This window comes from Pituophis catenifer, unplaced genomic scaffold (assembly GCF_029215685.1).
Source record: "Pituophis catenifer annectens isolate HBS135680 unplaced genomic scaffold, rPitCat1.0.hap2 SCAF_8, whole genome shotgun sequence".
In the NCBI taxonomy this organism is placed as follows: Eukaryota; Metazoa; Chordata; class Lepidosauria; order Squamata; family Colubridae; genus Pituophis; species Pituophis catenifer.
The window spans coordinates 30,666,634-30,693,583 of record NW_027256888.1 but is presented as its reverse complement, the minus strand read 5'-3'; the positions used below and the strand labels follow the sequence as shown (position 1 = coordinate 30,693,583).

At 42.7% G+C, this 26,950-nt stretch overlaps 1 protein-coding gene across 4 annotated transcripts in view; it reads left to right on the top strand.

Annotated features, from left to right (window-relative positions):
* Positions 1-22,425, top strand: part of AADAT (aminoadipate aminotransferase) — a 59,563-nt gene extending 37,138 nt beyond the window's left edge. For all 4 annotated transcript variants that reach the window (XM_070948405.1, XM_070948406.1, XM_070948404.1 and 1 more), the window contains 8 exons: positions 280-345; positions 7,923-8,005; positions 8,435-8,531; positions 9,336-9,397; positions 10,908-10,972; positions 20,394-20,500; positions 20,614-20,715; positions 21,852-22,425. In XM_070948405.1, coding sequence (XP_070804506.1) covers positions 280-345; positions 7,923-8,005; positions 8,435-8,531; positions 9,336-9,397; positions 10,908-10,972; positions 20,394-20,500; positions 20,614-20,715; positions 21,852-21,893 — 624 coding nt within the window. In that variant the 3' untranslated portion in view covers positions 21,894-22,425. The remainder of the gene's footprint in view (positions 1-279; positions 346-7,922; positions 8,006-8,434; positions 8,532-9,335; positions 9,398-10,907; positions 10,973-20,393; positions 20,501-20,613; positions 20,716-21,851) is intronic.
* The last annotated feature ends 4,525 nt before the right edge of the window (positions 22,426-26,950 follow it).

Below are 26,950 nucleotides of genomic sequence, written 5' to 3'. Positions count from 1 at the left end.
ATTTGGATTAGTTTTCTAATTTGTACAATAATGTGCTTTGCCATTAGTGGGCATCTCTATGGGATTCCCATTGTATGCCTTGACTGAGATTTTGGGAACAATGTTGATTTCAGTAAGTAAATTGAAACAGACTTCAGAATTTCCCCAACTGAAAATAACTGAATATTTTAACAATAGAAAAGAGCTAATCAGTAACAATAATATATGATTATGAAACAATTGTTTTGTTTTTAGTATTTTGTTTGTGTGTGTGAATATAGGTGTATATATTTCTTTCAGCTTGCAAGACAGTATGATTTCCTTATAATAGAAGATGATCCATATTATTTCCTTCAATTTAACAAGGTGAGTTTTTGTCAATTGTTTTTGAATCAGAAGCCACAGCAAAAAATGCATGAATTTGTATTATTTGGATACTTTATAAATTGTGTTACGATTTGTCATACTATTTCCAGTCAGTAGAATATATTTTTCCATTAATTATGATGCTGTTTTCAAAGCTGCAGACATGAAGGTATACCATAGACTTCTTGTACATATGCATTTCAAGCCACAACAGTATCTATAAGAGAGTATCATTATGTTTATAGTCTATATGGTAAACAATATCACAGTTTTTATCAGTTATTAAAAATATGAGTAACATATTGTGATTTCATCTACACACATTTCAATTTAAGAAAAAAACACTAGTCCAAAACATTCTGTTTAGACTTTCTGTATCTTGATAATATATTACGATCAAGAGGCATCATTTATAATAGTAATTCTCCATTGCCAAATATGCCACTTCTTGTACATACGTGGTTATAAATTTGGGACAGATATTGAGATGGGTAGGAGTATAATGGGAAATCCTGCTACCCGAATGGAAATGGGCGTTGGTTATTACCTGATACGCCCTTTCTCAGCTTAGAAGAAACAGCAATCAGGAATGGGTTAACTCCGTCTGTTAACTGCTTGGACTGAGTCTGCAAAATTGTTAAGCCATGCCTCTTCCTGTTGCTTGCCAGCTTTTTGACAAAGGCGGTAACGCAGACTGACATGATGAGCTGTAAAGACAAAAGAACAAAGCCCTACCCTCCCACATCCCAGGACTGGATGAATAACCCGGCAGGACTGATTGCTGTTTCTTCTAAGCTGAGAAAGGGCATATCAGGTAATAACCAACGCCCATTTTCCATCCAGGAAGAAACAGCAGTCAGGAATTGGACATACCAAAGCCTTGTCCTATTGGGTGGTTCTAGGTCAGAATGAACCCTCTACAGAACCCATCTGCCAAAAGCAGCCTCAGCCGAGGCGTAAGAATCAAGTTTGTAGTGACGTACAAAGGGAGAAGGAGAAGACCAAGTAGCTGCCCTGCAGACGTCTTCCAGAGAGGCCTGCGTACCCCAAGCTGCTGAAGTAGCCACACTACAGGTCAATGAACAGTAATACGCCTGGGCACAGGTAAGGATTGGGCCTCATAAGCTATAGAGATACAAGCCCTGATCCAGCGTCCCAATGTGGGGGAAATAACCATACAGCCAAGGGTGGCAGGCTGAAAAGAAACAAAAAGGGACTCTGTCCTCCTGAGAGAAAATGTCCTTTTAATATATATGTGGAAAGCCCTCTGCATGTCCAATGTATGCCAAACCCGTTCCAAATGGTGGGAAGGCTCAGGGCAAAAATTGGGCAAGATCAACTCCTGAGTCCTAAGAAACCAAGTGTTTATCTTGGAAAGGAACATAGGGTCGAGGGGTAAAACCACTCAGTCAGAGTGGAATACACAGAGATCTGCCCTGATGAACAGAGCTGCCAGCTCAGATATATGCTGAGCAGAAGTGATAGCCACTAAAAAGGCTACCTTATAGCAAAAAAAATTTTAAGCTAACTTCTCATAAAGGTTTAAAGGACCCCGGGTAAAGGCAGTTAAGACCTTATTCAAGTCCCACGTGGGAAAGAGATGGACCACGGGAGGTCTGAGATTGGTGACCCCTCTGAGGAACTGTCTAATTACTGGATGCCTTGACCTGAAAGAAAGGGCCACCATCTGTCTCCGAAGAGTATTAGGAGCCAACCCATCATCTAAACCCTTTTGAAGAAATTCTGAAACCTGAACCACAGAAACAGAAGTGGAAACCAGATCCCCTTTTTTGCACCAGGTACAAAACGCCCTGCATGTAGCATTATAGACACGGTTGGTGGAATCCCTGCGGGAAGCCTGGATAGTAGTGATGACCCTGGAGGAAAAGTTGTCACCCCTCAGAAGGACCCGCTGAAGTGCCAAGCAGTTATTTGAAACCACGGAGGGTCCGGGTGTACTAACACCCCCTGTCCCGAGGTAACCTCCAGGGTCAGTCCACTGAGAGAGCCACTAGATCTGCAAACCAAGGTCTCCTGGGCCAATGAGGGGCCAGAAGCAGAAGTTCTGCCCCCTCCTCCAGAAGCTTCCGGATAACTCTGGGAATCAGAGGAAGAGGAGGAAAGGCATATAGGAGCCCTGATGGCTACAGGCTCCACAATGGATCCACCGCTTCCGCCTCCAGAGCCAGAAACCAGGAGAAGAATCTTGGAACTTGACGGTTGTCCTGTGTGGCGAACAGATCCACCGCTGGTAGGCCGAACCGGTCCGTCAGATCCCTGAACAGAGACGGATCCAAGCACCACTCCGCCTGGTCGACTGCTGTCCGACTGAGCCAGTCCGCCTGGACGTTCGCCACTCCCAAAATGTGGTCCGTTTAGATGGAAGACAGATGAGACTCCGCCCATAGTATCAACCTGTTGTGATCCAGGCCCAAATAAGTAGTAGGAAAATCAGTCAGTGAAAAAACAAAAAAACTTTATTCAAACATCTGAGAATTACTTCATTCCCAGCGTCATTCAACCAAATTAAAGCAAATTTCTCCCAACACAAATTCCTCAGTCCTATCGCAAGCCTTAGTCCAATTAGGCAAACTGCCAAAGGCCTTTCTTGGCAAACGTTCAGAAGTCACAGATACAAAAATAAATGCAAGACGAAGATGAAGAAGAGGACGAAGCTACCAACGTTGTTTTCCAGCGAAGCCCAAACGCCGTTGCTGGTCTGTTTTAAGCCTTATGGGAGGGACCAATTATCTCTTGGCCCTACTCCCGAGTTGTCCTCTTTGCTTGAGCTGCTCTTACCTTCTGGCAGCTCTTCTCATGCGTGCATTAGGAACAGGTTCCTCCTGTTCCTCTGCCTCACTTCTATCAGTCTCTGGAGGCTCTGGAGTCCGCACCTCACTCCCCGATGGCCCTGGCCTCATCTCTGCCTCTGATGCAGAGCCCTCATCCGGGCCTTCCTCAGCCTCCAAGACTGGCCCATGTTTTTCCTCAGCCTCATCGCTGTCCAACTCTGCTGCCAGCTCCGCAGGCTGCTGGCAGACCACAACACAGCTGCTCTGCTTCCTGCATCAGAGCCAAAGATCTAGTCCCTCCTTGATGATTTATGTGGGCCTTGGCGGCCACATTGTCTGTCAGCACTAAGATGTCTTTGTCCAAAACTAGGGATTCGAAACTCTTGAGAGCCAGGTAGATGGCTCGCAGCTCCAACCAATTGATGTTGTGCGAAAGATCCTCCGGAGACCACTGACCTTGAACCATGCGGGATCTGAGGTGAGCTTCCCAGCCAAAGTGGCTGGCGTCGGTCATCAGGATGAAACGATGAGGCTCCCGGAACTTGCAACCCTGGGCAATGGTGTCAGAAGACCACCATGTGAGGGAGGACTGGACAGCTGGTGGAACCTCCACTTGAAGTGATAACGTGCTGCTTCGAGCTTGTTGGAATTGAAGAAGAAATGGAGACAAGCTCAAGGCGTGATGCTGAAACAAGACACCATCTTTCCCAACAGCTTGGAGAGAAGCAGCAGGGAAGAAGCCCGATGCGACCTGACCTTGACAACCAGATCCCTTAAACTGAATTGGCAGTCTGGTGAAAGGTACACCTTTGACTCCACTGTGTCTATTACTGCGCCAAGATGGAGCAAACACGTTGTCAGGATCAGATGTCTCTTTGACCGGTTTACGGAAAAACCATGACATTGAAGAACCTGAATGGTGAGATCTAGGTCCTCCCTGGCCCTGGCTTCTGAACTGGACTGGATGAGGGTGTCATCCAGATAGAACTGTATCCGGATAGGCAATGCTCTGAGATGGCCCACCAAGGCTGCCATCAGCTTGGTAAACACTCGTGGGGCAGAAGACAGACCGAACGGCAATGCAGGGTACTGATAATGTTTCCCCGCGACTTGGAATCTGAGAAATTGCCTGAAATCGGGATGAATGGGAACATGCAGAGAGGCCTCCATAAGATCTACTGATGTGAGGAAGTCGCCCTTCCTGATGCACTCCAGGATGGAGTGGAGAGATTGCATCTTGAACCTTCGATATACTATGTAATGGTTCAAGGTCTTGAGATCGAGAATTGCCCTCCATCCTCCTGAGGACTTCTGAACCAGGAACAGTCTGGAATAAAATCCCTGACCGTGGTCTGTCTCCGGAACTGGCTGAATGGCCAACAAGTGTGTTATGGCCGACTCCATGGGATACCTCTTCACCTAGTCTTGTGACATGGGACAGCGGACGAAGAACCTCGGAGGGTTGGACAGAAATTCCAGGGAGAGGCCCGACCATACCGTCTCCCTGACTCAAGAATCTGAAGTGGAATCCTCCCACTGGTTGGCAAAGAGAGCCAGCCGGCCCCCTATGGGAGGCTCGGAGGAGCAGTCATTTGGACCGCTGATAAGGACAACCCCTGCCACCCTGAAAGGAATGTTCAGATGGAAAACGGTGCCCTGTCTGCCCTGTCTGTCCTGACCTTGTCTGAAGGCAAATTGTCTCTGCGATCTTTGCCTCCCAAAACCACTGTCCGTTCCCTGAAAGGAAGAGGGACGAAAATAAGGGCTCGGTCGGGACTCCGACCGTCTGGTCAAGGTAGGCATGATCTTGTGTTTGTCCAAGATTCCACTAGAATAGAATCTAGGGATTCATCAAACAATTTATCTCCCGTATACGGGGAAGAAGCTAGTTTCCACTTGTTCCTAGCGTCAGCCTGCCACTGGCGAAGCCAGAGTAGACTACGAGAAGCAATGGAAGAACCAATGGCCTTAGATGCAAACCGAGACACATTCAGCGTCACGTCTGCAGAAAATTCCACCACTGGCATAATCTTATTGAGATCCTGGTGGGACCTGATGTCTGTGACTGGAAGGCGGTCCTGTAACTGCCTTAACCAGAGCAACAAAGCCCTGTTAAAAAAGGATGAAGCTGAAGTTGCCTTAACAGCCCAGCCCAAAGTCTGATGCGCCTTGACCAGAGATTGCTCCAATCTCTTATCTTCCAGAGGGAGATGTTCCTCCAGAGGACCAGGCAACGTGGATTGAGATGACAGAGCCACCACCGGAGAGTCAACCACTGGAACCTGTAGTGACTTGATCAAATCAGAACCAATGTTATACAGGCGCTTGTCCAAATTGCTGGCAATAGGGCCTGAGCCAGGGAAAACCCACTGTCTATGCACCATGTCCAGAAAAAGTCTGGGGGCCGGAACCTCTTCAGACTCAATGGTGGGTTCCACAAACTTGGGCCAGCAGGATCCAAAACAGTACCAGGAGTTGATTGGATCATGCCCTGATGAGTGGTAACCTTGGCCTTGTGCAGCAATGATCTGAAAAGATGAGGCCTGAAAAGCCCAACAAAGGATGGTTAATCTGGAGACAGATCCTCATCGTCAGATAACTCAATATCATGTTGCATCTCTTCCTCTGAGAGGGAACCCTGGCTGGAAGTCTCTGAACATTCCAGATCTTGGAAGCAAAGAGAAGATTCCAACCCACGATGCCTATGATGTGCAGATTGAGCCCTGGAACTCTCTGAAGCCGAAGAAGCCATAGTGCCAACTCCTGCAAGGAGAACATGGACACAATGAATAATGGTAGTAAGTCCCCAACTGCAGTAATACTGAGAACTCACAGGGCCCACCATGCTCAGTTAAAAAGGGGGAGGCCTAACAGGATGATTGGGTTCCCAACCCCAAGTGCTACACCCCCAGCCAGGTCTCTTGAACCAGTGCCCACAGGCAACAGGGGCATGATTATGACACCTACTCCCGGCTGAATAAAGTAGAGAGGGCGCCCACGAGGAATTTGCCTCGGATCGGTCTTACCCAGGCTGAAATGTGCAGCTGAGGATCCGTTGCTGAACCTCCCACTCAGAGTGCAATCAAAATGGCCACCACGTTGTAACCATGATTCAATGCCCTGACTTATGACATTAGTAATCAAGGTGGACAAATGGTCAGGAATTTGAGACGCAACTGCCTGACCAGGCTGTAAGCATGCAGAAATGGGAGTAGAGGATGTCTCAAGGGGAAGAGACCTGCATTCCACTTGTTGCTCCCACGGAATAACTGAAGGTTCTAGAGAAGGCATTGCCCCCAAAAGACGATCACTATCACCAGGCAAGGCAGGGGCTTGTGTAGAATCCCCATTTGGAGACCAGGCAGATGGAGCTTCCTCCGGAATAGGTGATAGCTCCTGCATCTCCTCAGAGGCAGCCTGAGCTCTAGGGGGATCCTTGCTCTTAGGTATAGTCTCCTTCTGAATTCCCTGGGAGGCCTTTCCAGAAGAGCTATGCTTTTGCTTGGATCCTTGTTTAGAAAATATTGAAGGCTGTGAAGCAGGCTTCTGACTTTGAGAACGGGCCTTGCTCCACCCAAGGGATTGAGAACCCAAAGTTCCTTCCCCTGGATCACTGTCTTGTTCTGAAAGGCCAGATCCAGATTTGGACCTGGAACACCCTGAAGCCGAAGAAGCCATAGTGCCAACTCCTGCAAGGAGAACATGGACACAATGAATAATGGTAGTAAGTCCCCAACTGCAGTAATACTGAGAACTCACAGGGCCCACCATGCTCAGTTAAAAAGGGGGAGGCCTAACAGCATGATTGGGTTCCCAACCCCAAGTGCCACACCCCCAGCTCTGGTCTCTTGAACCAGTGCCCACAGGCAACAGGGGCATGATTATGACACCTACTCCCGGCTGAATAAAGTAGAGAGGGCGCCCACGAGGAATTTGCCTCGGATCGGTCTTACCCAGGCTGAAATGTGCAGCTGAGGATCCGTTGCTGAACCTCCCACTCAGAGTGCAATCAAAATGGCCACCGGGTCTCCCTGCAGCTGATCCAAAATGGCCACGACCTCCATGAGGTCTCAAAATGGCCACCACAACCACAAGGCACTCAAAATGGCCACCAAACCTCCTCTTCGCCGCTCCGTACGGTGCACAGGCCAGGGCTACACAGCCAGGCTCGTGGGCGCTGCCTGAAGCGGCTTCAGCCATGCCAATCCACACATTCACTGGGCAAGCGCCATGGAGCAAGCTTGTGGGTACTGCCTTTGCCTTGCAGGGGAATCGAAGCCTCGAATCTCCCCATTGATCAGCTGTTTGAGGCAAAGCCTGTGAGAGTTGCCCAGAGGTCCTCAGCCGAGACTCTGCGGCCCTTAGAGGGCTCAGGCTGAATCGCCCTTCACGCTGGAATAAGGTAAGTTAACAAAAAATAAAAGAAATCTCCAACCTGTTTTTCCTAGGAAAAAAGGCAATCAGGAATGTACAGCTCAAAGAAAAATGTCTGTCCAACTCAACTGAATCTAAAAAAGCTGGCAAGCAACAGGAAGAGGCATGGCTTAACAATTTTGCAGACTCAGTCCAAGCAGTTAACAGACGGAGTTAACCCATTTCTGACTGCTGTTTCTTCCTGGATGGAGAATACTGGATGCAATCCAGTTTTGATGCATGAATAGGTTTCAAAATGGGTGTACATGGGATTGTTTTTGGGGTTTTTTTTAAACTCTTCCATAACATGTTGTGAGCCACCATGTACAAGTATTCGTTACTAACAGCAAACCTTTACTTTCTTTCCTGAAGCCTTGGGCACCAACTTTTCTTTCAATGGACATTGATGGGCGAGTTATCAGGACTGACTCCTTTTCTAAGATCCTGTCATCTGGGTAAATTCAATTGCACCATAGCTGGACATTCAATTGTCTGGCCAAGCTCACACTTGAAAATTCCTAAAGCTACTGGTATAAATTTAATTTGAACAAAGACATTTTTATTGTAGTCTTCCTTGAAATTGACTTACATGGTTTAATAGTCAAGTGCTGTTCCATGTATACATCTTCTATCCTTCAATTTTCATGACACTAATCTTTTTCCTGAAACAGTATCAAATATTTCCTTTATCTTAGTTGTTCCATAATACCTAGATTCCTACTTCATTAACTTTTATAAAATTGATTTGTTTTTCTCTTTCTGATACTTTCATAATTCCCTTTTGTTGCCTCAAAATCAATATGAATATTAGGATATATATTTTGGACATGGCATTTTATGTGTATGTAAAGAAGCATTTTAAGTATATTTTTATATTTGCATAGGCTACGAATTGGATTTCTAACTGGTCCCAAGCCATTAATTGATAGAGTTATTCTACATATACAGGTTTCCACAATGCACACCAGTACCTTCACCCAGGTAAGAATTATCATGGTTCTAACTATATATAAGATATACTATCTTAACTTTTAGACACAAACATTAATATAACATCCATGTATTTACAGAATCGTCTAAAAACTGAATATACTGAAGAAAAGCTCTTCATTTTTTATAATTCCTCAATCCTATATATTATGTATGATTGGCATAGTTTTAATAATTTAATTTTTGATATGGAAAAAAGTACCAACAGGATGAAAAGTTAGGCCATTTTAAAAAGAAAATACTCTCTCACTCATTTTATTAATAGCATGTTAAAAAATACTTTATAACTTGTTTACAGTTGTGAGCATTTGAAAGCTCTTATGGCTATAGTATTAGATTTTCTACAGTGAGTCTTTTCTCTGTTCCACTTCTGTAGCTGTATTAAGAAGGCTGTGAACAAGCCTGAATTACACGATGCTTTGAACGTCACCCAAAAGTACACAACACCAAATTACTATTACTTACTACTTTTACTTACTATTGTTAATACTACGGTATTAGCAGAATAGTATCGGTGCCTAGCATATCTATTTATAAAAATGATTGTAGAGTTTCAAATAAATCTTACAAGGCTGCAGTTCTGCATAGATTTTTTTAATTATTTGAGTCAGTCTTAACTCCTAACAATTACCTGAACAAGGACTTGCAGTAGTTTATTGAGAATAATCATCCTATTTATAGGATTGTGTTACATGGTCTTGTTTTTCTCTCTATTAAGCCATTTTAGATTTTTTTTTTACTAATGTCTGTTGATGAGCAAATAACATACTGATTGTAGCCCCACTATTCCTATAGCTTATGATAGCCCAGCTTCTTCAGCAATGGGGACTGAAGGGTTTCCTGGACCACGTAGACAGGTAAATATATTTCAGTGTTGGCATATTTTATGTTTTTTTAATTAGTGTATGCTCTTGTATATATTTTAAATATATGTTGTTTTAATATTACTGTCACAAATAATTCTACATATAGACACATATACTGTATATAAAGACATATTTATATAATGGCCACAATAATATATGCAATTCATTCTAAAGTCCATTCATTTGAATGTACAGAATTCAGATTTAATTGCCTGAGAGCTACCCATTGAAATACTTGCTAGGAATTCTGGACATTGTAATCTAAAACATCTGGGAAATGCAGCAAGTGTACATTTATCCTGTTAAACATGGTAATGCTAACTTCTAATTAAAAATATTTAGAATAAAATTTCTATTTCTAACAGTATCAAAAAATTACTTACTGTACATGTTTTGCAGGACTCTTCATTTTATATCCTGGCTTTTGGAAATTGTAGAAATAAATAAATTACAAATTTATTGGGGAAACTGAGAAAATTGCAAGCAAAATTGGTAGCTCTGGATAGTTTATATCAAATGGATAAGTTCACAAGAAATTAATATAAAGTGGTTAAAACGTATCACTGCACTGACATCAGTTGCAATCTGTCCTGTACATTTGGAAGGAGCAGACGAAAGAAGGAATGCTTTCTCATTTGGCTCTGTTCAGAGACCAACTCTGTTTAAATTACTGCTACCAAAGTGTTTCCATTGATAATGATTACTAGAACTGTAAATTAAGCTTCTATTTGATTTGGTGAGGTTTTTTTTCCTCCTATCCCATATTTTCCTTTTGCGTCACAGTTTTAGTTGTAGCTTGCATATGTTGTTTTATATAGGAATGCCATAGTCCACATTATTCTTCCACCAGGTATACAATCTATAAATCTATAAATATCTTTTTGTGCTAGAAAAGAGCTAAGAGACAGAGATATATTCAAGTTCATGCTGCAGTCATTGAAAATTGAAATCCAATACTGTAAATTAACATTTATATCATCGTCATCTGAACAATAAATGATCCTAATAATGATACACAGATTTTTTTTGTTCTTTAATGATTCTGATATCATTAAAGTGCATCCAAATCAATATAGTTTGGATGCATCAAAAAGATATAAACAAAACAACCATGTTGAGGAAGGCCATTTAATGTTCTTTGCATATAGTGGTTATACATACAGTATTCCTCCTGGAAGATTTTTTTTAAAAAAAGTTCCTTGCAGTAATAAAAAATTGTCTTAATATTGGAGAATATCTACAGATTGCCATTTAGGGCACAGAAGTCTTTATAACCAATTTCTTTTTCTATAAAGTCCACAGAGTCTTCTCTAAACCAGGAAGTTGACAATCTGGACTTCAACTCAGAATTTCTTATCCAGCCATGCTGACTCTTCAAGTTGCTATGGTTGGACTCCCCTGTCCTAAATGACCTTCCTTGTTTTCAGCATCAGAACTATTAATTTGAAAGAGTTTCTTTGTCATTATGCTTTTCTCTTTTCTTTTTCCCATCTTCTGCTAGTGTGGTGGATTTTTATAAACAACAGCGAGATGTGATGCTTAATGCAGCAGACAAATGGCTAAAAGGTTTGTGTCAATAATGAACATTTGAACTATTTATATATGACTGAAATATACTACAAAAAAGATTATTAAAAAGGGGCATGTATAACTTTTCTCTTTGTCTTGAGAAGTGTGTGAAAAATTAATGTATCCCACTTTAGGGTTATTTGTGAAAATATAATAGCCCTTTCCTTTTGCATTTCATTCCTGTGTTTTATTCCTGCTACTGCTGTGCTCCTACAAGTGTCCCAGATAACATACTTACAGTTGTGGTTCCTTTTAGTAAAGAAGCTCCTCTATCAGGCATAACTTCACTTATTGGCATCATTACTAGCCAATAAAACTCAACACAGTCCTTGGATATATCAGTTAGTCAATCAATCAATCAATAAGAATAGAGTTGGAAGGGACCTTGGAGGTCTTCTGTCCAACCTCCTGCTCAAGCTGGAGACTCTCTACTACTTCAGACAAGTGACTATCCAGATTCTTTTTAAAAACTTCCAGTAATGAAGCATCCACAACTTCTGAAGGCAAACTCCACTGGTTAATTGTTCTCACTCTTAGGAACTTTCTCCTTAATTCCAGGTTGCTTCTCTACTTGTCCTGGCCTCTGGTGCTTTGGAAAATAAGTTGACCCCCTCTTTGTGGCAGCTTTCCAAATATTGGGAAAACAGAATAACAAGAGTTGGAAGGGAGCTTGGAGGTCTTCTAGTCCAATCCCCTGCTTAGGCAGGAAACCCTACACTACTTCAGACAAATGGTTATCCAGTATCTTTTTAAAAACTTCCAGTGTTGGAGCATTCACAACTTCTGGAGGCAAGTTGTTCCACTGTCAGGAAATTTCTCCTTAGTTCTAGATTGCTTCTCTCCTTGATTAGTTTCCATTCATTGCTTCTTGTCCTGCCCTTAGGTGCTTTAGAGCAGTGGTCCCCAACCTTTTTATCGCCGCGGACCAATCAGCCTTTGATAATTTTACCGTGGCCCACTGAGCGCGCGCAGGGGTGGGGGCTTTGGGCCACACGTCCGTACCTGCGCGGGGCTCTCTTCCCTGGAGCCTTTGCGCACGGCCCAGGAGCTTTTGCGCACGGCCCAGGAGCCTTTGCGCTGCAGCGTTCATGTCCCCCGGCCGCTGCACGGCCCGGTGCCAGGTACTCCACGGCCCGGCACCGGTCCGCGGACCGGGGGTTGGGGACCACTGCTTTAGAGAATAGCTTGACTCCCTCTTCTTTGTGGCAGCCCCTGAGATACTAGAACATTGCTATCATGTCACCTCCTAGTCCTTCTTTTCATTAAACTAGATATACCCAGTTCCTGTAGCCGTTCTTCATATGTTTTAGCCTCCAGTCCCATCATGTCACCCGTAGTCCTTCTTTTCTCTAGACTAGCCAAACCCAAATCCTGCAACTGTTCTTCATATGTTTTAGTCTCCAAGGCTTTAATCATCTTAGTTGCTCTTCTTTGCACTTTTTCCAAAGTCTCAACATCTTTTTTGTAATGTTGTGACCAAAATCGGATGCAATATTCTAGGTGTGGCCTTACTAAGGCTTTATAAAGTGGTATTAATACTTCACATGATTTTGATTCTATGCCTCTGTTTATACAACCAAGGAATGTATTACTGTATTTTTCCGAGTATAAGATGCACCTGAGTATAAGATGCACCTTAGTTTTTGGGGAGGAAAATAAGAAAAAAGCTGATTGGTGGGTGGATCGGCCTCCTGGAATATCCCCAATCAGCTGTTCCCAGAGGTGAATTTTAGCAACAGGTTCCTTGGTTGTGAGCTCTGTGCCTTCCTTTTTTTTCTGCCTCTGAAATTTCTGAAACACTGTTTCAGAAAAAAAACAATTGCTTTTTTTTCTGCCTCTGAAAGCCTCCGAAACAGAGGCTTTTATTCTGAAGGACTATCTGTACTCTGTTCAATCTCCTTTCTTTGGTATTGGTATGTAGATTAACTTCTTCCAATCTGTTGGTTATTGTGTCATTCTCCAGATTTGTTAGCATAGTTTGATTAGAACCTTTACTGATTCTTCTTTTGTTGCTTGCCATATTATTTTAGATACAAGCCTTTCAGAGGCTTTTTTTCTGAGGCTTCTTTCAGCTTCTGAAATCTCTGTTTGGGAGCCTGGGCAGGGCTACATTTGGACTATAAGACGCATCCAGATTTTCACCCTCTTTTTTAGGAGAAAAAGGTGCGTCTTATACTCCGAAAAATATGGTAGCTTTTTTTGGCTGCTGCTGCACATTGCTGGCTCATGTTTAATTGATCATCCACTAGGACCACAAGGTCCCTCTCACAGTTACTGTTTTTGAGTCAGGTTTCGCCAAATCTGTACACTTGGTTTTTCCTTTCTAAGTGTAAAACCTTGCTTTTCTCCCCATTAAAATTCATTTTGTTGGATAGGGCCCATTGTTCAAGTTTGTCAAGATCTTTTTTGGCTCCTGAGTTGTCTTCAGGGGTTTTGGCTATTCCTCCCAGCTTAGTGTCATCTGCAAATTTGATGAGTTCCCCTTCTATTCCTTCATCTAAGTCATTTATGAAGATATTGAAGAATACTGGGCCTAAGACAGAACTTTGTGGTACCCCACTGCTTACCTCCTTCCATGAAAATGTAGTACCATTAAGGACTACTCATTGAGTATGGGTGTCAGCCAGTTACAAATCTGTCTGGTGATGATGCTGTCTATGCCACATTTTTTAGATTACAAAGAATTAACTAGTGGTCTACTTTATCGAACGCCTTGCTGAAGTCTAAGTATACTATATCCACAGCATTGTGCTGGTCTACTAATTTAGTCACTTTGTCAAAGAATGAAATAAGATTGGTTAGGCATGATCTGTTTTTAACATACCCATGCTGGCTTTTAGTTATAACTTTATTTGTTTCTAGATGTTCACAGATCTGTTTTTTTATTATCTTTTCCAGTATCTTCCCAGATATTGATGTTAGGCTGATTGGTCTGTAGTTTCCCAGGTCTGTTTTTTCCCCCTTTTTTGAAGATGGGAACCACATCAGCTCTTTTCCAATCCTCAAGTAATTCTCCGACGTTCCAGGATTTTTGAAAGATATGGTACAATGGTTTTGAGATAACATCTGCCAACTCCTTCAGAACTCTGATATGTAATCCATCAGGCACCAGTGATTTATATTCATCAAGATCAGATACCATGTTTCCCCGAAAATACGACCTATTCAGATACAGTCCTAACTTGATTTTTTGGGGTGGGAGGTACAGGAGGCAGCCCTTCCCTTCCCCGGTCAGCTAATAGCAGCTGGGCCCCTCAATCGTGACCCACAGATCAGCTGAGCTGATTGGGAGCTGCTTCTTGTTCTATCTCTCTGGGTGCCTGGAGGTGTTTCTTGCACACTTTTCCCATCACCAGCCCTGCCGTGGCACCAACTTCGCAGCCAAGGGCCCCTCTCTTTTGCAGCTCATCTTGTAGCTCTGGAACAGGTGGCAACCATTACTTGTTCCCCCCCTGCCTCTGCCCAGCTGCACCTGCGGCTTCTGGCCTTGCAAGGGCTCTTCGTCCTCCTGGCCACGCTGCTTCTGGCCACCCTGCAGCTTTGGCCAGCAAGAGTTCAGTGGTGGCCCTGCAGCGGGATGGAAGAGGGAAGGGGAAATCGCCCCTTCCTCCTCCATCCAACTGCTCCTGCCTGGTGCGGGGCAATTTTTGGAGCACAAAGAAGGAAGGAGCGATCTCCCCTCCCTCTTCCATTTGTCTATCCTGCAGGAATGCCTGCAGGGACGTGCAGGGGTGCCACGGAGCTGCTGGCCACCAAAGCGGTAGCTCACCCAACCAACTTTCTGCCAGCGGTTAGATATGCAGTTAGACCAGATGGATTTGCTTTGTTCTCACATAAATCATCTCCAAGGAAAGGAGGATCGGCAGGAAAATCCCCCCCCCCCCCGCTTGCAGATCACTTTTTGAAAGAGTTTTCCTCACCCTGACTGCCCATTGTGCAGGTACTTCTGATCTTTCTCCCTCTCCCACATCTCAAGCAAAATCAACCTGTGATGAACGAGGTGGCCGACAAGATCTTAGGAGTGCCCCCAATTCTGCCTCCCTGCTCTACCCTACTCACCTAAACCGATCCCCTCCCCCTGTCTGCTCATCAGCCCTGCACACACTCACATGGCTCCTGCATAAATCATCCCCAAGGAAAGGAGGATCGGCAGGAAAATGCGGGAGGTGGGGTTTTCCTGCCGATCCTCCTTTCCTTGGGGATGATTTATGCTGAAACCATGGATGTGCCTGTGTGCAGGGAACCCCAAGGAAAGGAGGTTACCTGAACACAAGAAAGAGCTCCTACCAAGTCAGCAGCAGTGCCTGAATCAAAACAAAGCACTGTAAGTCCAGGCGCCCTTCCCGTTTGTTGCCCTCCCTTTTGGGAAGCATTCACTGCCGCTGGTGTTAGGGTATTCAGATTACATCCTGGCGTGTTTTGGAAGGGAGAAGGTGCAGCTGCTGTTGCCCTTGCTGGGATTTGCACAGCAGCAGCAAGAGACTGCAGGATTCATTTTTATCTTCCTTCCAAAACATGCCGGGACAGCACCGGCAGCAGTTGGAGGCAGAGGGCGATCAGATTAAACCTCTCCATGTGTGTTTGTGTGTGTGCCTGCATGCGTGCATGCATACGTGCACGAGAGAGATTCAATCCAACCTCAGGAGAGTTACCATGTACCAGGGCTGGCGGCAGTGTGCTGTCTCTCTCACACACACACACACACAAGCACACACACAGAGATTTGATTGGATCACTGCCTCTGCCTGCTGCCAGTGCTGTCCCAGCTTGTTTTGGAAGGGAGAAGCCACAGCTGCTGTTGCCCCTGCTGGGGTTTGCACAGCGGCAGTGAGAGACTGCAGGATTCATTTTTATCTCCCGTCCAAAACATGACAGGACAGCATCGGGACAGTCAGAGACATGGGGCCGCCCACTCCATGTCCAGCAGCTGCTGCAAGCACATTTCAGGAAAGAGCCTAGTCCTGCTTTTCGCTTTTGACACACTCACCACTCGCTTGCAGTGACTGGCACAAGTGACTGCCCATGCTGCTGCTGGCCTCACAGAAGCTCTTCATCCTCCTGGCAGAACTGTTCTTGCCTGTCCTGCTGGGCTGCTCCTGCCTGGCGCGGAGTGAGTTGGCAGAGGTGTGTGTGTGTGTGTGAGCGCACGCACACACACACACACACACACACACACACACACACACACCGCTGGCCTGCCAGGGCCCCTGCGTCAGAGGCCAGCAGTAGAGCCACACCGCCTCACCTGCCATCACCTTTGGGCTCCTGGGTGCCTTCCTGCAGGTCTACTCAATGCTGCTTGTGCTGGGCTACAAGCTGAGCCCAGTACTCTTCAGACCCTGACCCTGTTGGGTGCTAGCTCTCATGCCAGCTGTGTGCTCCAGGGCACTCCGGAGGTCATAGATCTGGGACAATTCGCCCCACACCAGGCAGGAGCAGCCCAGCAGGACAGCCGAAAGCAGTGCTGCCAGGAGGGCGAATAGCCCCCACAAAGCCAGCAGCAGCACAGGCAGCCACTCAGCTGCCAGTGGCCAAAAGTGTCCCAGCAGCAGCAGGGCCAGCAAGCAGGGCAGGTGGAGGCTGGGGCACGTCAAGAACTTAGGCCATTGCAGCCGAATGAGGTAAGACTGTTCTTGAACGGGTCACAAGGCACGTGGGGCCTCCTGCTTTTGCAGCTTCAATCGGCTGCAAGAGCGGTCGGAATTTTTTGAGGCAGCGACAAGAGGTCACCCGCTGATCAGCTGTTCCATGGACCAAACTGCCAGTAAGGGGGGCAGGTTTCCCCCACCCCTCCACCTCCCGGTACATGGGGAAAAAATAAGACCTCCCCGAAAATAAGACCAAGTGCCTTTTTTGATGGCCAAAAAATATAAGACCCGGTCTTATTTTCGGGGAAATACGATAGGTGTTCTTTAACCATTTTCTTGCTTATTTTAATTTCTAATCTGTTTTATGGTTATGTTTTTGGTAGGTTGGGCTATAGTTTCTTTTTGCATGAAGACTGATGCAAAGAATGAGTTAAGCAGTTCTGCTTTCTATCTGCTGCCTGTTACTTCTTTGCCATCTTCTCTCTTTAGTGGAGCTACTGTTTCCTTGACTTTTTTCTTGTTATTTATATATTGAAAGAAACTTTTTTTTATTATCTTTGACTTTTGTTGCAAATCTTTGTTCATTCTGAGCCTTTGCTTTCCCAACTTCATCTTTGCAAATTCTGGTTATCTACTGATAGTTATGCCTTAGTTATGTGTCCCTCTTCTCATTTTTTGTACTTGTTCTTTTTGTCTTTCAGTCTATCAGAGAGATCTTTGTGCAGTCATGTTGGTTTCTTCTTGGATTTCTTGCTTTTCTTTTTCAGTGGTATTGTGGTTGTTAGGGTGTGTGTAAAAAGTATTTGTTGCTTGTGCAACGAGCAGAGCAGAAACACACAGGGAAGGAGATAAACGTGCAGCTCGTGTGAGAAAAATACTTTATATACAAGATAATAAGCAGTTCCGGTGTAGGTAAAACAGTCCAAGGTCATAAACAGTAATATCAGTCCAGTAAGTATCTTCCCTTACCAAAGCAAACAGACTTTAGTAACTCTCGGTATACAGTGCCATATAACAATCCAGTCTAACACCAATCAGCAGAAAGACGCAGGAAGCAACAAAAACAATCAGGAGCAAGGAACGCTTCTCTGCGCTGCTTATTTATGCACTGTAGCCTAATTACAGGGTTCAGCAAACCCTGATTACATGGCTCAGTTGTTTCTTAAAGAAACAGATATATTGCCTGACCAACAAGTTAGGAGTAAGCTACAAGCTGAACCTAACAGTGGTGGACCGGGCTTTTATGATTACATTTTTCAGAGTTTCCCATGCTTCTTGAACTGTTTTTCCTTTTAGGATTTTCATCCATGGAATCTTTCTTAGCTCTCTCTAAGTTTGTTAAAATCAGCTCTTTTAAAGTTTAAGACACTGGTTGGATTATGTTCTGTTATGAAATGGGGTTGAGGGGTACCCCGGACCGTGAACCAGCTCATGAGCAAACACACTGAGACTGAAATAATTCTGACAGAGGCGTCTTGTGTAAAAATATAATTTACTTTAAAACATTTAAAAAGCACTATGTCTTTAAGAAAGCACATTAAAAACAAAATCTTATCTGGGTATGTGAAGCAAGGCTATCTCCCTAGATCCCTCTCCACAATACCGAAACAGTTCACAAGAGAATAAAGCTAGCATGAAGGTAAGCAGCTTCGGCGTCGATACATCATCAAGGCAATCAAAATGGGGGCAGCACAAACTTCACAGCTGAAAGTCACCTGAAGTAAAAACAGTTCAAACAGCAAACATTGCTTGAAGCTTGTGGGAGGAAAAAGGTCCAGCAGCAGTCCCGATGATAGCTTGCGTGCCTCAAAATAGCAAAAGGCAAGCATCCGTGGGAGTTTCTCTGCAACGGCGTCTGGAGTCCTTATCTGCATTCTTCTCCCATCTGCGGCGTTGCACTGAGCTTCCTGCAGGAGCTGTGCATTTAGGCCTAAACCAGGAGTCTAGGCCCGAGTAGCAAGCAAAAAGGTCCTTGCTTATATGGGGAGTTAACCTGCAATTAACTAGGGCGGGGAAGGCTTGCAGGTAATTGCCAACAGGAGATGGCTTGATTGAAACCATACTGTTTGTGAGTAGGCAGGTAGCCACAGCAATCCTGGAAACACTCGTGACATGTTCTATTGCTTGTGTTTGCATTATATAGAATTCCAATATGATGTAGTCACTCACCCAAAATTCCAGCAACTTCAGCTCCCTCTATCACTTATTCTCTTTTAGTAAAAATTAAGTCCAGTATAGCTTTTCCTCTAGTTCCCTCCATTGACAAAAATGTGAACTAGATTGGTTAGGAATCTGTTTGCTCTCCCACTTGCTGCAGAGTTTTTCTCCCAGTTGATACCATCTCCCATTACTCCCATTACTACTGTGGTATGTTTCCTATGTACATTTGTTAATTGTTTAGCAAAAAGTTCATTTATTTCTTCTCCTTGTTTGGGTGGCCTATAGCAATGTCATTCTTTTTTCCTTTTATATTGAACCATTTGGATTCTAGGAGGTTTTCATCCTTAGTTTTGTGGATATCTGTAGAGATGTAGTGCTGTTATATATAATGCAACTCCATCTCCTCTTTTGTTAGGTATGTTTCTTTTGAATAGTTTGTATCCTTCCATAAGTACATTCCAGTCATGAGTTTCATCCCATCATGTTTCGGTAATTGCAACTATATCATATCTACCTTCATGTACTAGTACTTCAAATTCACCCTGTTTGTTCCCTAAAGTTTGAGCATTTGTGTATAGGTATTTGAGTCTTTTATGTTTCTTATATCTCCTACTTTTTAACTGGGTTTTCCATCCTTTCCATCACTTTCTACTTCATTGTGCTTTTCTTTCCTTTCTTCTTCTTTCTCTTTACTCCCTACCTTCTTATATGATTGGTTATCTAGTGGTTTTTGCTTGGAATTAGGTTCTAAAGGTCTTGAAGAAGATTGGTGCCCCCTCCCCTCTCAATTTTAGTTTAAAGCCCTTTGGATAAGATGAGCCAGTCATTTTCTGAATATATTCTTTCCAGTTCTTGTGAGACTCACTCCATTCCCTATCCGTTCATGTAGGTAATACAGACCATGATTTAGGAAATAATTCTGTTGACGATACCAGTTTTTAAGCCAGTGGTTCATTTCTATAATCCATTACTCCCTCATTGGATGTTGCCCTTTTGTTGGAAGTATAGATGAAAACACCACTTGTGCGCCTAATTCTTTAACTTTCTTCCCTAGCTGTTCATAATCTTGTTATTGTTTTCAGATTCATTGTTGTGTCATTGGACCCCCAAATATAGGAGAAGAAAAGGGTAGTAATCTGTGAGGCTGATTATTTTAGTAAAGTACTCAGTTACATCTTTGATTTTTGCTCCAGGGAGACAACATACCTCCCCAGATTGACTGTTCGATCAGCAGACTATAGTTTCTCTTCCCTGAAAAAATTGAATCTCTTATCACTAATATTTGCTTTTTTTCTCCCCTAGGGAAGTCTGAGATACTATTTTTCCTGTCACAGGAATGCTGGGTTGTATCTCTTTTTTAGAAACTGTTGATCAGTTTTCTTCATCCTGTTCTTTCTCACAGTGTAATTTATAGGACAAAAACAGCTAAGGAGAAAGTCTTTTCACTTTAGCTTTATCTTAAAAGGAGAAACTTTTGCTACTCTGATAAGAGATCTGAGTCTACTTTCCGCCCATTCCTAGGGTAAAGAAGTCAGCAGATGCAGTTAAGTTTTAAATCATGACTTATACTTCAGTGCATTTCTAAAGTAATTTCTGAAGTTAGTCGGTGGTAGGCATATATGTGTTGTTTTTCTGTTTTTCACTCTGCTGTTTCATTTTTCTCATTTAAGGTCTGGCAGACTGGCATATCCCTGCTGCTGGAATGTTTCTATGGATTAAGATTAAGGGAGTTCCTGATACCCAAGAACTGATCATGAAAAAGGCTTTGGAGAAACAAGTATGAAAAATAAATACTGAATCTAAAACAAAATGGGGAGAGAGGGCTAATAAAAATTTTAACAGTTTCTAATATGAGAAGCTTATGACTGACTGAGAAGGGTTCTGCTTTAGGTGTTGCTGGTCCCTGGATGTTCATTTAACATTAACAGTTCTGATCCCAGTTCTCATGTCAGAGCCTCCTTCTCTCTCTCTTCTCCAAGTCAGATTGATCAGGTGAGTGAAGTTTGCCTTGTCTCCACATTTACCATTTTGTAAGACAGTCATTATTATTATGTTACAGTTGATAAACCATATTCTATTCAATTACAGTCTTTCCCTCTTTCTGTGAGAAACTGGCTGAATTTGTGCTGTCAAATTTGATTCTTTCATGTATGTTACATTACTTTAATGGGTATGTTGACAGGATGATTTAGTTATTTGCTGTAATTTTTTTAAAGACTAGAAAGTTAATTCAGTTTTATAGAGTAGGGTATCGAAATAGGCAGTCATAGGATCTTGCTTTTATGTAACATTAGAATCACCTCCATGTAACAATGGAATATTGCTATGAATTTCTGAACACTATGTACATTTAGATATATCCATGAAATATTGTAGGCAGATATTTAGTTATCAAGTCAATTTGCCTAGGAATAGTACGAATATAGTTAATATAGGATTTTTTAAAAAAGATTTTTTTCTACTCAAATTCATGAATAGTGCCAATACATAGAAGAGTGCTTTCTCTTTCTCTAAATCTTAATTCCATTTAGACAACGAGAAATATATGTAAGAAAAATATGTGTATAGGCATTGCATGAAACAATTCAGTGCGCATTCAAGATAGAACCTTGTGGTATTGATCATGAGAAATATGTGGTATGTGGCATTGATCATGAGAAATATGGTAAATGGAAAAAAGATTGGGTAACATATGGATCATCTATGTAGTTATTTCATATCTTGGAATTCCAACTTATGTTTTGGCATTTATATTGATGAAACTACATTGGACAGAACCTTCATTTCTTTTACATGCACACCTAGTGCACTCCTTGAGCCATATAATAAGGTTCAAAACATTATTGGTTTTATTTTATTATAATAATTCATAATACTATTATTATAATTATATACCCACTATTTTTAGGGTTAAACAATGTTATACAAAATAAATGTACAAAATAATAAGCTACAGAAATTAAATGGATGAGATAAAAGGAAATACAGCTAACTCTAGTTTACAATATTATCAGCATTCACTACATCTTTCAAACTTTCTGTTTTTCCAAACTAGCCTTATTTATACCACATCTTTTTACTGATTCATGTCATATCAATAGTGGTTCTTCTTCTTCTTGTTGTTACAGGGTTTCCAAAGATTGGCTGACCTCATTAAAGAATCTGCATGATTTTATTAAATGAAAAATCTTTAAGAAGCTAAAGGATTTCAAGATAAAACAATTTTTTAAAAAATATGTTTCTCCAGATGTAAATAATATACAATGATACAGAATATATGTGATAAAGAATTTTTATGCACTTTTAAAATGTACATTAACATCTCAAAATATTGTATGAATAGTGCAAAACTTACTTATTACATTAGATTGCCACAAAACTTTAAACAGGGTGAAATCACCAAAGTTTTTAATATTTTTCAGGTTTCATAGGGATGTTCTTGTTTTGTCTTAATATTCTCCCTGAAGCTTTATACATTTCAAAATCAGGTTTATTTGTGTGGAATTGATTTAATTTCTATTTCTTTTAATAATGTTCTATATCTTCTAATACTCATCATGGTTCATTCAGAAATTCTCTAAATCTACTCTATGTGTTGTATTAATACATTATTTTGAAGTTTAAAACAAAATTAAGAGGAAAAACATTTTCTGCAAATGAGCAGAATTTGAGAATAGATTCTCTAATAAGAGCAACTTTATTTTTGGCCCATTTAAATTAAATATTCCATTCTATAATTGTATGTATCTCTTATAAATAAAAGGCTATATTCTTTCACAGCAATGTTTTCCATGGAAATCCTAATCTCCTATACTTAAAAGTTTGAATTAAGAAAGCGGATCATCTTCATTTCAATGTGTAAAATTCCAATGTGTAAAAGCAGGATATTTTATATTATTTATTTTAAAAATGATATTTATATTTTACTGAATTTCATTCTACACACTCAACTATAAGATTCCCAACCTCTAGTTAAAAAAAAAACAAAGACCTATATCAATAAATAACATTGTGCCTATTTCTTCTGAGAGTAGATAGCTTTATTTTCAGAATGCATATTTTAAATACCTAATAATTGAATTATAGAAGTCAGATCATATAATACTTATGAAAAGAGAAATACTTCCTCCGCCTGGTTATTGGCCCAGCAAAACTGAAGAGCCGAGAAAAGTCAAAAATTATTTTCCACCAGTGCATTTATTTGTCATGGTTTACCAAAGCAGTGCTCCGACATTCCACGTATGGGTTAATCTCTCATCTATTTGCTCAAGACTGAGTGTATTTTTTTTTTCTTTTTCCATGACCACGCCTCCTACTTCCTGTAGTCTTCAGTCTTTTCAGTCTTCACTCAGTCTATTAATCAAGACTTGAGTTTCAGTTCTCTGGCAAATAGATGCCAGATTAACCTGTATTTCTTGTTTTTAAAATTTTTTCTTTTGTTTTTTTTGGTTGTTTATTTGGAATTTCTTCGTTGTAGTTACTTTAAGATTTTTTCTGGAATTGTTACATGGAGCCTGGAGCTGCGCATTTCAACTAGGTAGGAGAATTTGATCTTCTTTGCTGCTGGTGGTGGGTTAGATGTCTCTGGGAAATCCAGATCGTCTTCCCCCTCCTTATTCTTTATTTTTTTGAGGCAGCAGCAGTCCGGTGTGTGTCCCATTTGGGTGCCTCCGAGGTTTCTGTTGCCGCTGGTGTGTGTGTGGGGTGACTGGGAGTTAACAGAGCCCTTACCACAATCGCAGCTCCAGCATGCATTGAGCAGCTACGGAGTCACTGAATGGGACTCTGTTGACCAGGAAATGCTTGGCGGTGTGTGAGAAGCTTTGTTTTTGCCTCCACGCCTATTTGGAGACTGAATGCAGCAGCAGCTCTTCAAAGGCAGTTTGTTAGCTGCCACCATTTGTTGGAAGCACGAAGGGGTTTCGCACCAAAGAACAGCTGTTTCTAATTGCACAGGCACAGGGGGCTTCTTCCTGCCTGCGCTTGCCATTTTACAGTTTAATTTGGGCGTTGTCGGAGCAGAGAGAGCCAGGAAGCTCATTTCTTCAATTGCAAGCCTGGCTTAGCTCCTGGAATTGCGAACCAGTGTTTAGAGTCCTCTGGCTCTGTGCTGAATTACCTTGTTGTTCTTCTGCCTGGGATCTTTCTGCAGATAAGGATCTTGCAGTCTGCATCTGGTGCTGAGAGCAGCTTCTGGAAGGACAGGTTTGCCTGGGAGCAACGTGCTCCTTATTTGCTGTGTTTCTGAAGTCCAGTCATCCGTTGAACTGATATTTTCTGTGTGGTAATTGGGAATTTCCCTTACCTTAATTTTTCTGCATACAGTCATATTCCTAAAAGGAATTAATTTCTTGACTTATTGGAAACAATCTATCATGTCTGCTTCTGATGTATCTTCTGACTTAGAACCTACTGTTAGCCTTCCAAGGTTCCATAGGGTCACAAGGGCTGGTTCTAAACATACTTCTAAATCTACCAGAAGTAGATTCTGGTCACTCCTCATTGGCCTCATTGGTCTTGGTTCACAGACCTAGTCAGTCTCTCTGTGTCTCCTCCATGGAGGATTCCACGAGAGAGGATTTCGCTCAGCCAAGGGGCCATCCTCCATTTGGAGCCCCAATGGCTCCATTTAACCGTTTGGCACTTGAAAGGGTCCTTTTAAGCAAGGACAACCTTTCCGACAAGGTGATACACATGATGCAGGCATCCAGACGGGGATCTACAAACAGGATTTATGACGCTTCCTGGCGAGCCTTTTGTCGGTGGTGTGCGAAGGTACATGTAGACTCTATGTCAGCTTCGGTTCTGGAGGTTTTGGAGTTTCTGCAAAGGTTCTGGACTAGACAAAGTTTGGCATCAACGATACTTACCTGTGATTCCCATCGGTCCCTTTCTCAACATCCGAGGATTTGTTGTTTTCTCCAAGGAGCTGCCAATCTCAGCCCTCCTGTGATGCATTGTTACCTTATGTGGGATTTGTCTCTGGTGCTTCAAGCCCTCACATATTCTCTGTTTGAGCCGTTGGGTTCCATCAGTCTACGTTTTCTGACTCTCAAGGTTGCCTTTCTTCTAGCAATCACATCAGCTAGAACAGCGGTTCTCAACCTGTGGGTCGTGACCCCTTTGGGGGTCGAACGACCCTTTCACAGGGGTCGCCTAAGACCATCGGAAAACACCAATAGAGTCTAAAGGTTGAGCAACGCTGATGTAACTCAACCCTGCCTTGGACCTTTAACATACACATCTTCCATTCAGCTTGAAGCCAGGAAGGCCGTACCATTCTTCACAGGCGTGGGGAGGCTACTGAAAGGCAGTGGGAAGATTCGTCTTCCCAGGAACAGATGCAGATGGAACCGCTGGGTTGGATCTGGGCACAGGATATATTTAAAAGGTCACCTTTCGGGAGAGGGAGGAGTTTGCCAGGGATACGTTCTTAGCCCTTCCCCTCCCCCCCACGTCGCTGAGTGGTAGAGTCCATTCTCCACCCCTTCTTTTTGTCTGGGCTTTCGGGAGGAGAGCTTCTACTGTCGCTGGTGCAATTGGCCATTGTTTCCCTTCCACTTGGGACCGTCGGTGGGAGAGTGAGTTTGGGGGCGATAGAGCGCAGGCTAAGGATCCCCAAATGTGGTCTAAGGCACCCTGTTATTAAGCTGGTTATTAAGACCAGCTGCCTGCAATTACTGCAGGTTCGAATCTTGCCAAGGCTCAAGGTTGATTCAGCCTTCCATCCTTTCTAAGGTAGGTAAATTGAGGACCCAGTTGTGGCGGCAATAAGCTGACTTTGTATAAATATACAAAAGGATGAAGGCTATTGCTGAGCACATTGTAAGCCGCCCTGAGTCTCCGGAGAAGGGCAGCATATAAATCAATTTTTTAAAAAAAAATGTTGAAGGGAAAAACTGGGGCTGGGATCCGCTCGGGTTCCTCTGGTTTGCTTGAAATGGAGGGCAATGTAGAGGCCAAATTTCTGGGTTCTTGAAGAGGAAGGGACCGGTTAGGAGTAGGAAGTAGGGAAAAGTTGAGAGTTTTAGATCCTATGATAACTAGAGATTGCAAAAAAAAGGCAAAATGGCATTGTGTGGCATCCCAGGTTCTAGGCCTAGGAAATACTGAGGTTTGCTAAAAAGTTTTTCCTAAAAAAAAAACTGAAAAAGGTTCAGTTCCTACCTTTCAGCCAGGTGATCACTTTTCAGCTTTGGATGGATTATTTAAAAAGTTTTAAAAAATAAAATAAAATTGTAGAATTTTAAAGAGAAGATGTTAGGTGGCTATAAAATCAGGGCATCCTGTTTCACTGGGAAAGAGTGGATGGGGTCCATGCTGGTTCCTTGGCATGATAGTTTTGTTAAAAAAGAAAACGAAATCTTAAAGTGAAGTCTTTTATCCATAATATTGGCATAAACATCTCTTTTTGGACACTTCCATTTTTCTTCCTTTCAAAAGTTTTGTGTTTCAGAATGAACTCTGAATGCCAGCCAGGCTGAGACCTTGCATTGCATTATGGGTGGTGGCACATGAGAGCACGCGAGCGCTTACACACTCTGACTTTTGGCACGCAACGCCAAAAAGGTTCATCATCGCTGACATATACACACATAGCAATGAAAATAATTTTATGGTTGGGGGTCACCACAAGATGAGGAAATGTATTAAAGGATTGCGGCATTAGGAAGGTTGAGAACCCCTGAGCTAGAAGAATCTCGGAACTGGCGGCTTTATCAATCCGGAAGGACCTCTGTATTTTCCATACTAACAGAGTGGTTTTACGAATGGACCTGGCCTTTCTGCCTAAGGTGAATTCTTGGTTTCACCAGGCGCAGGAGCTTATTCTTCCTGATTTCAGTCCAGATCCACAACATCTGATGGAAGTCAGATGGCACACGTTAGATGTTCGCAGGGCTCTCCGCACGTATATAAGAAGAACGGCTTCCTTTAGTCGGACTGAAGCCTTGTTTTATCCTTTCATCCTTCGTCTATGGGTTGAAAGGTTTCTTCTGCTATGGTGGGCAGGTGGCTGAAAGCCTGTATCGTGAAAGCATATGAACTCAAGGCCAAATCCTTACCTGGATGTATTTTGGCCCATTCTACTCGCAGCGCAGCTACCACAGCTGCTTGGACCAACCAACCTTCTATTTCAGACATTTGTAGAGCGGCCACATGGTCGTCCTTGTCTTCTTTTGTCAGACATTACAAATTGGACACTTTTGCCTCTGCGGAAGCATCGTTT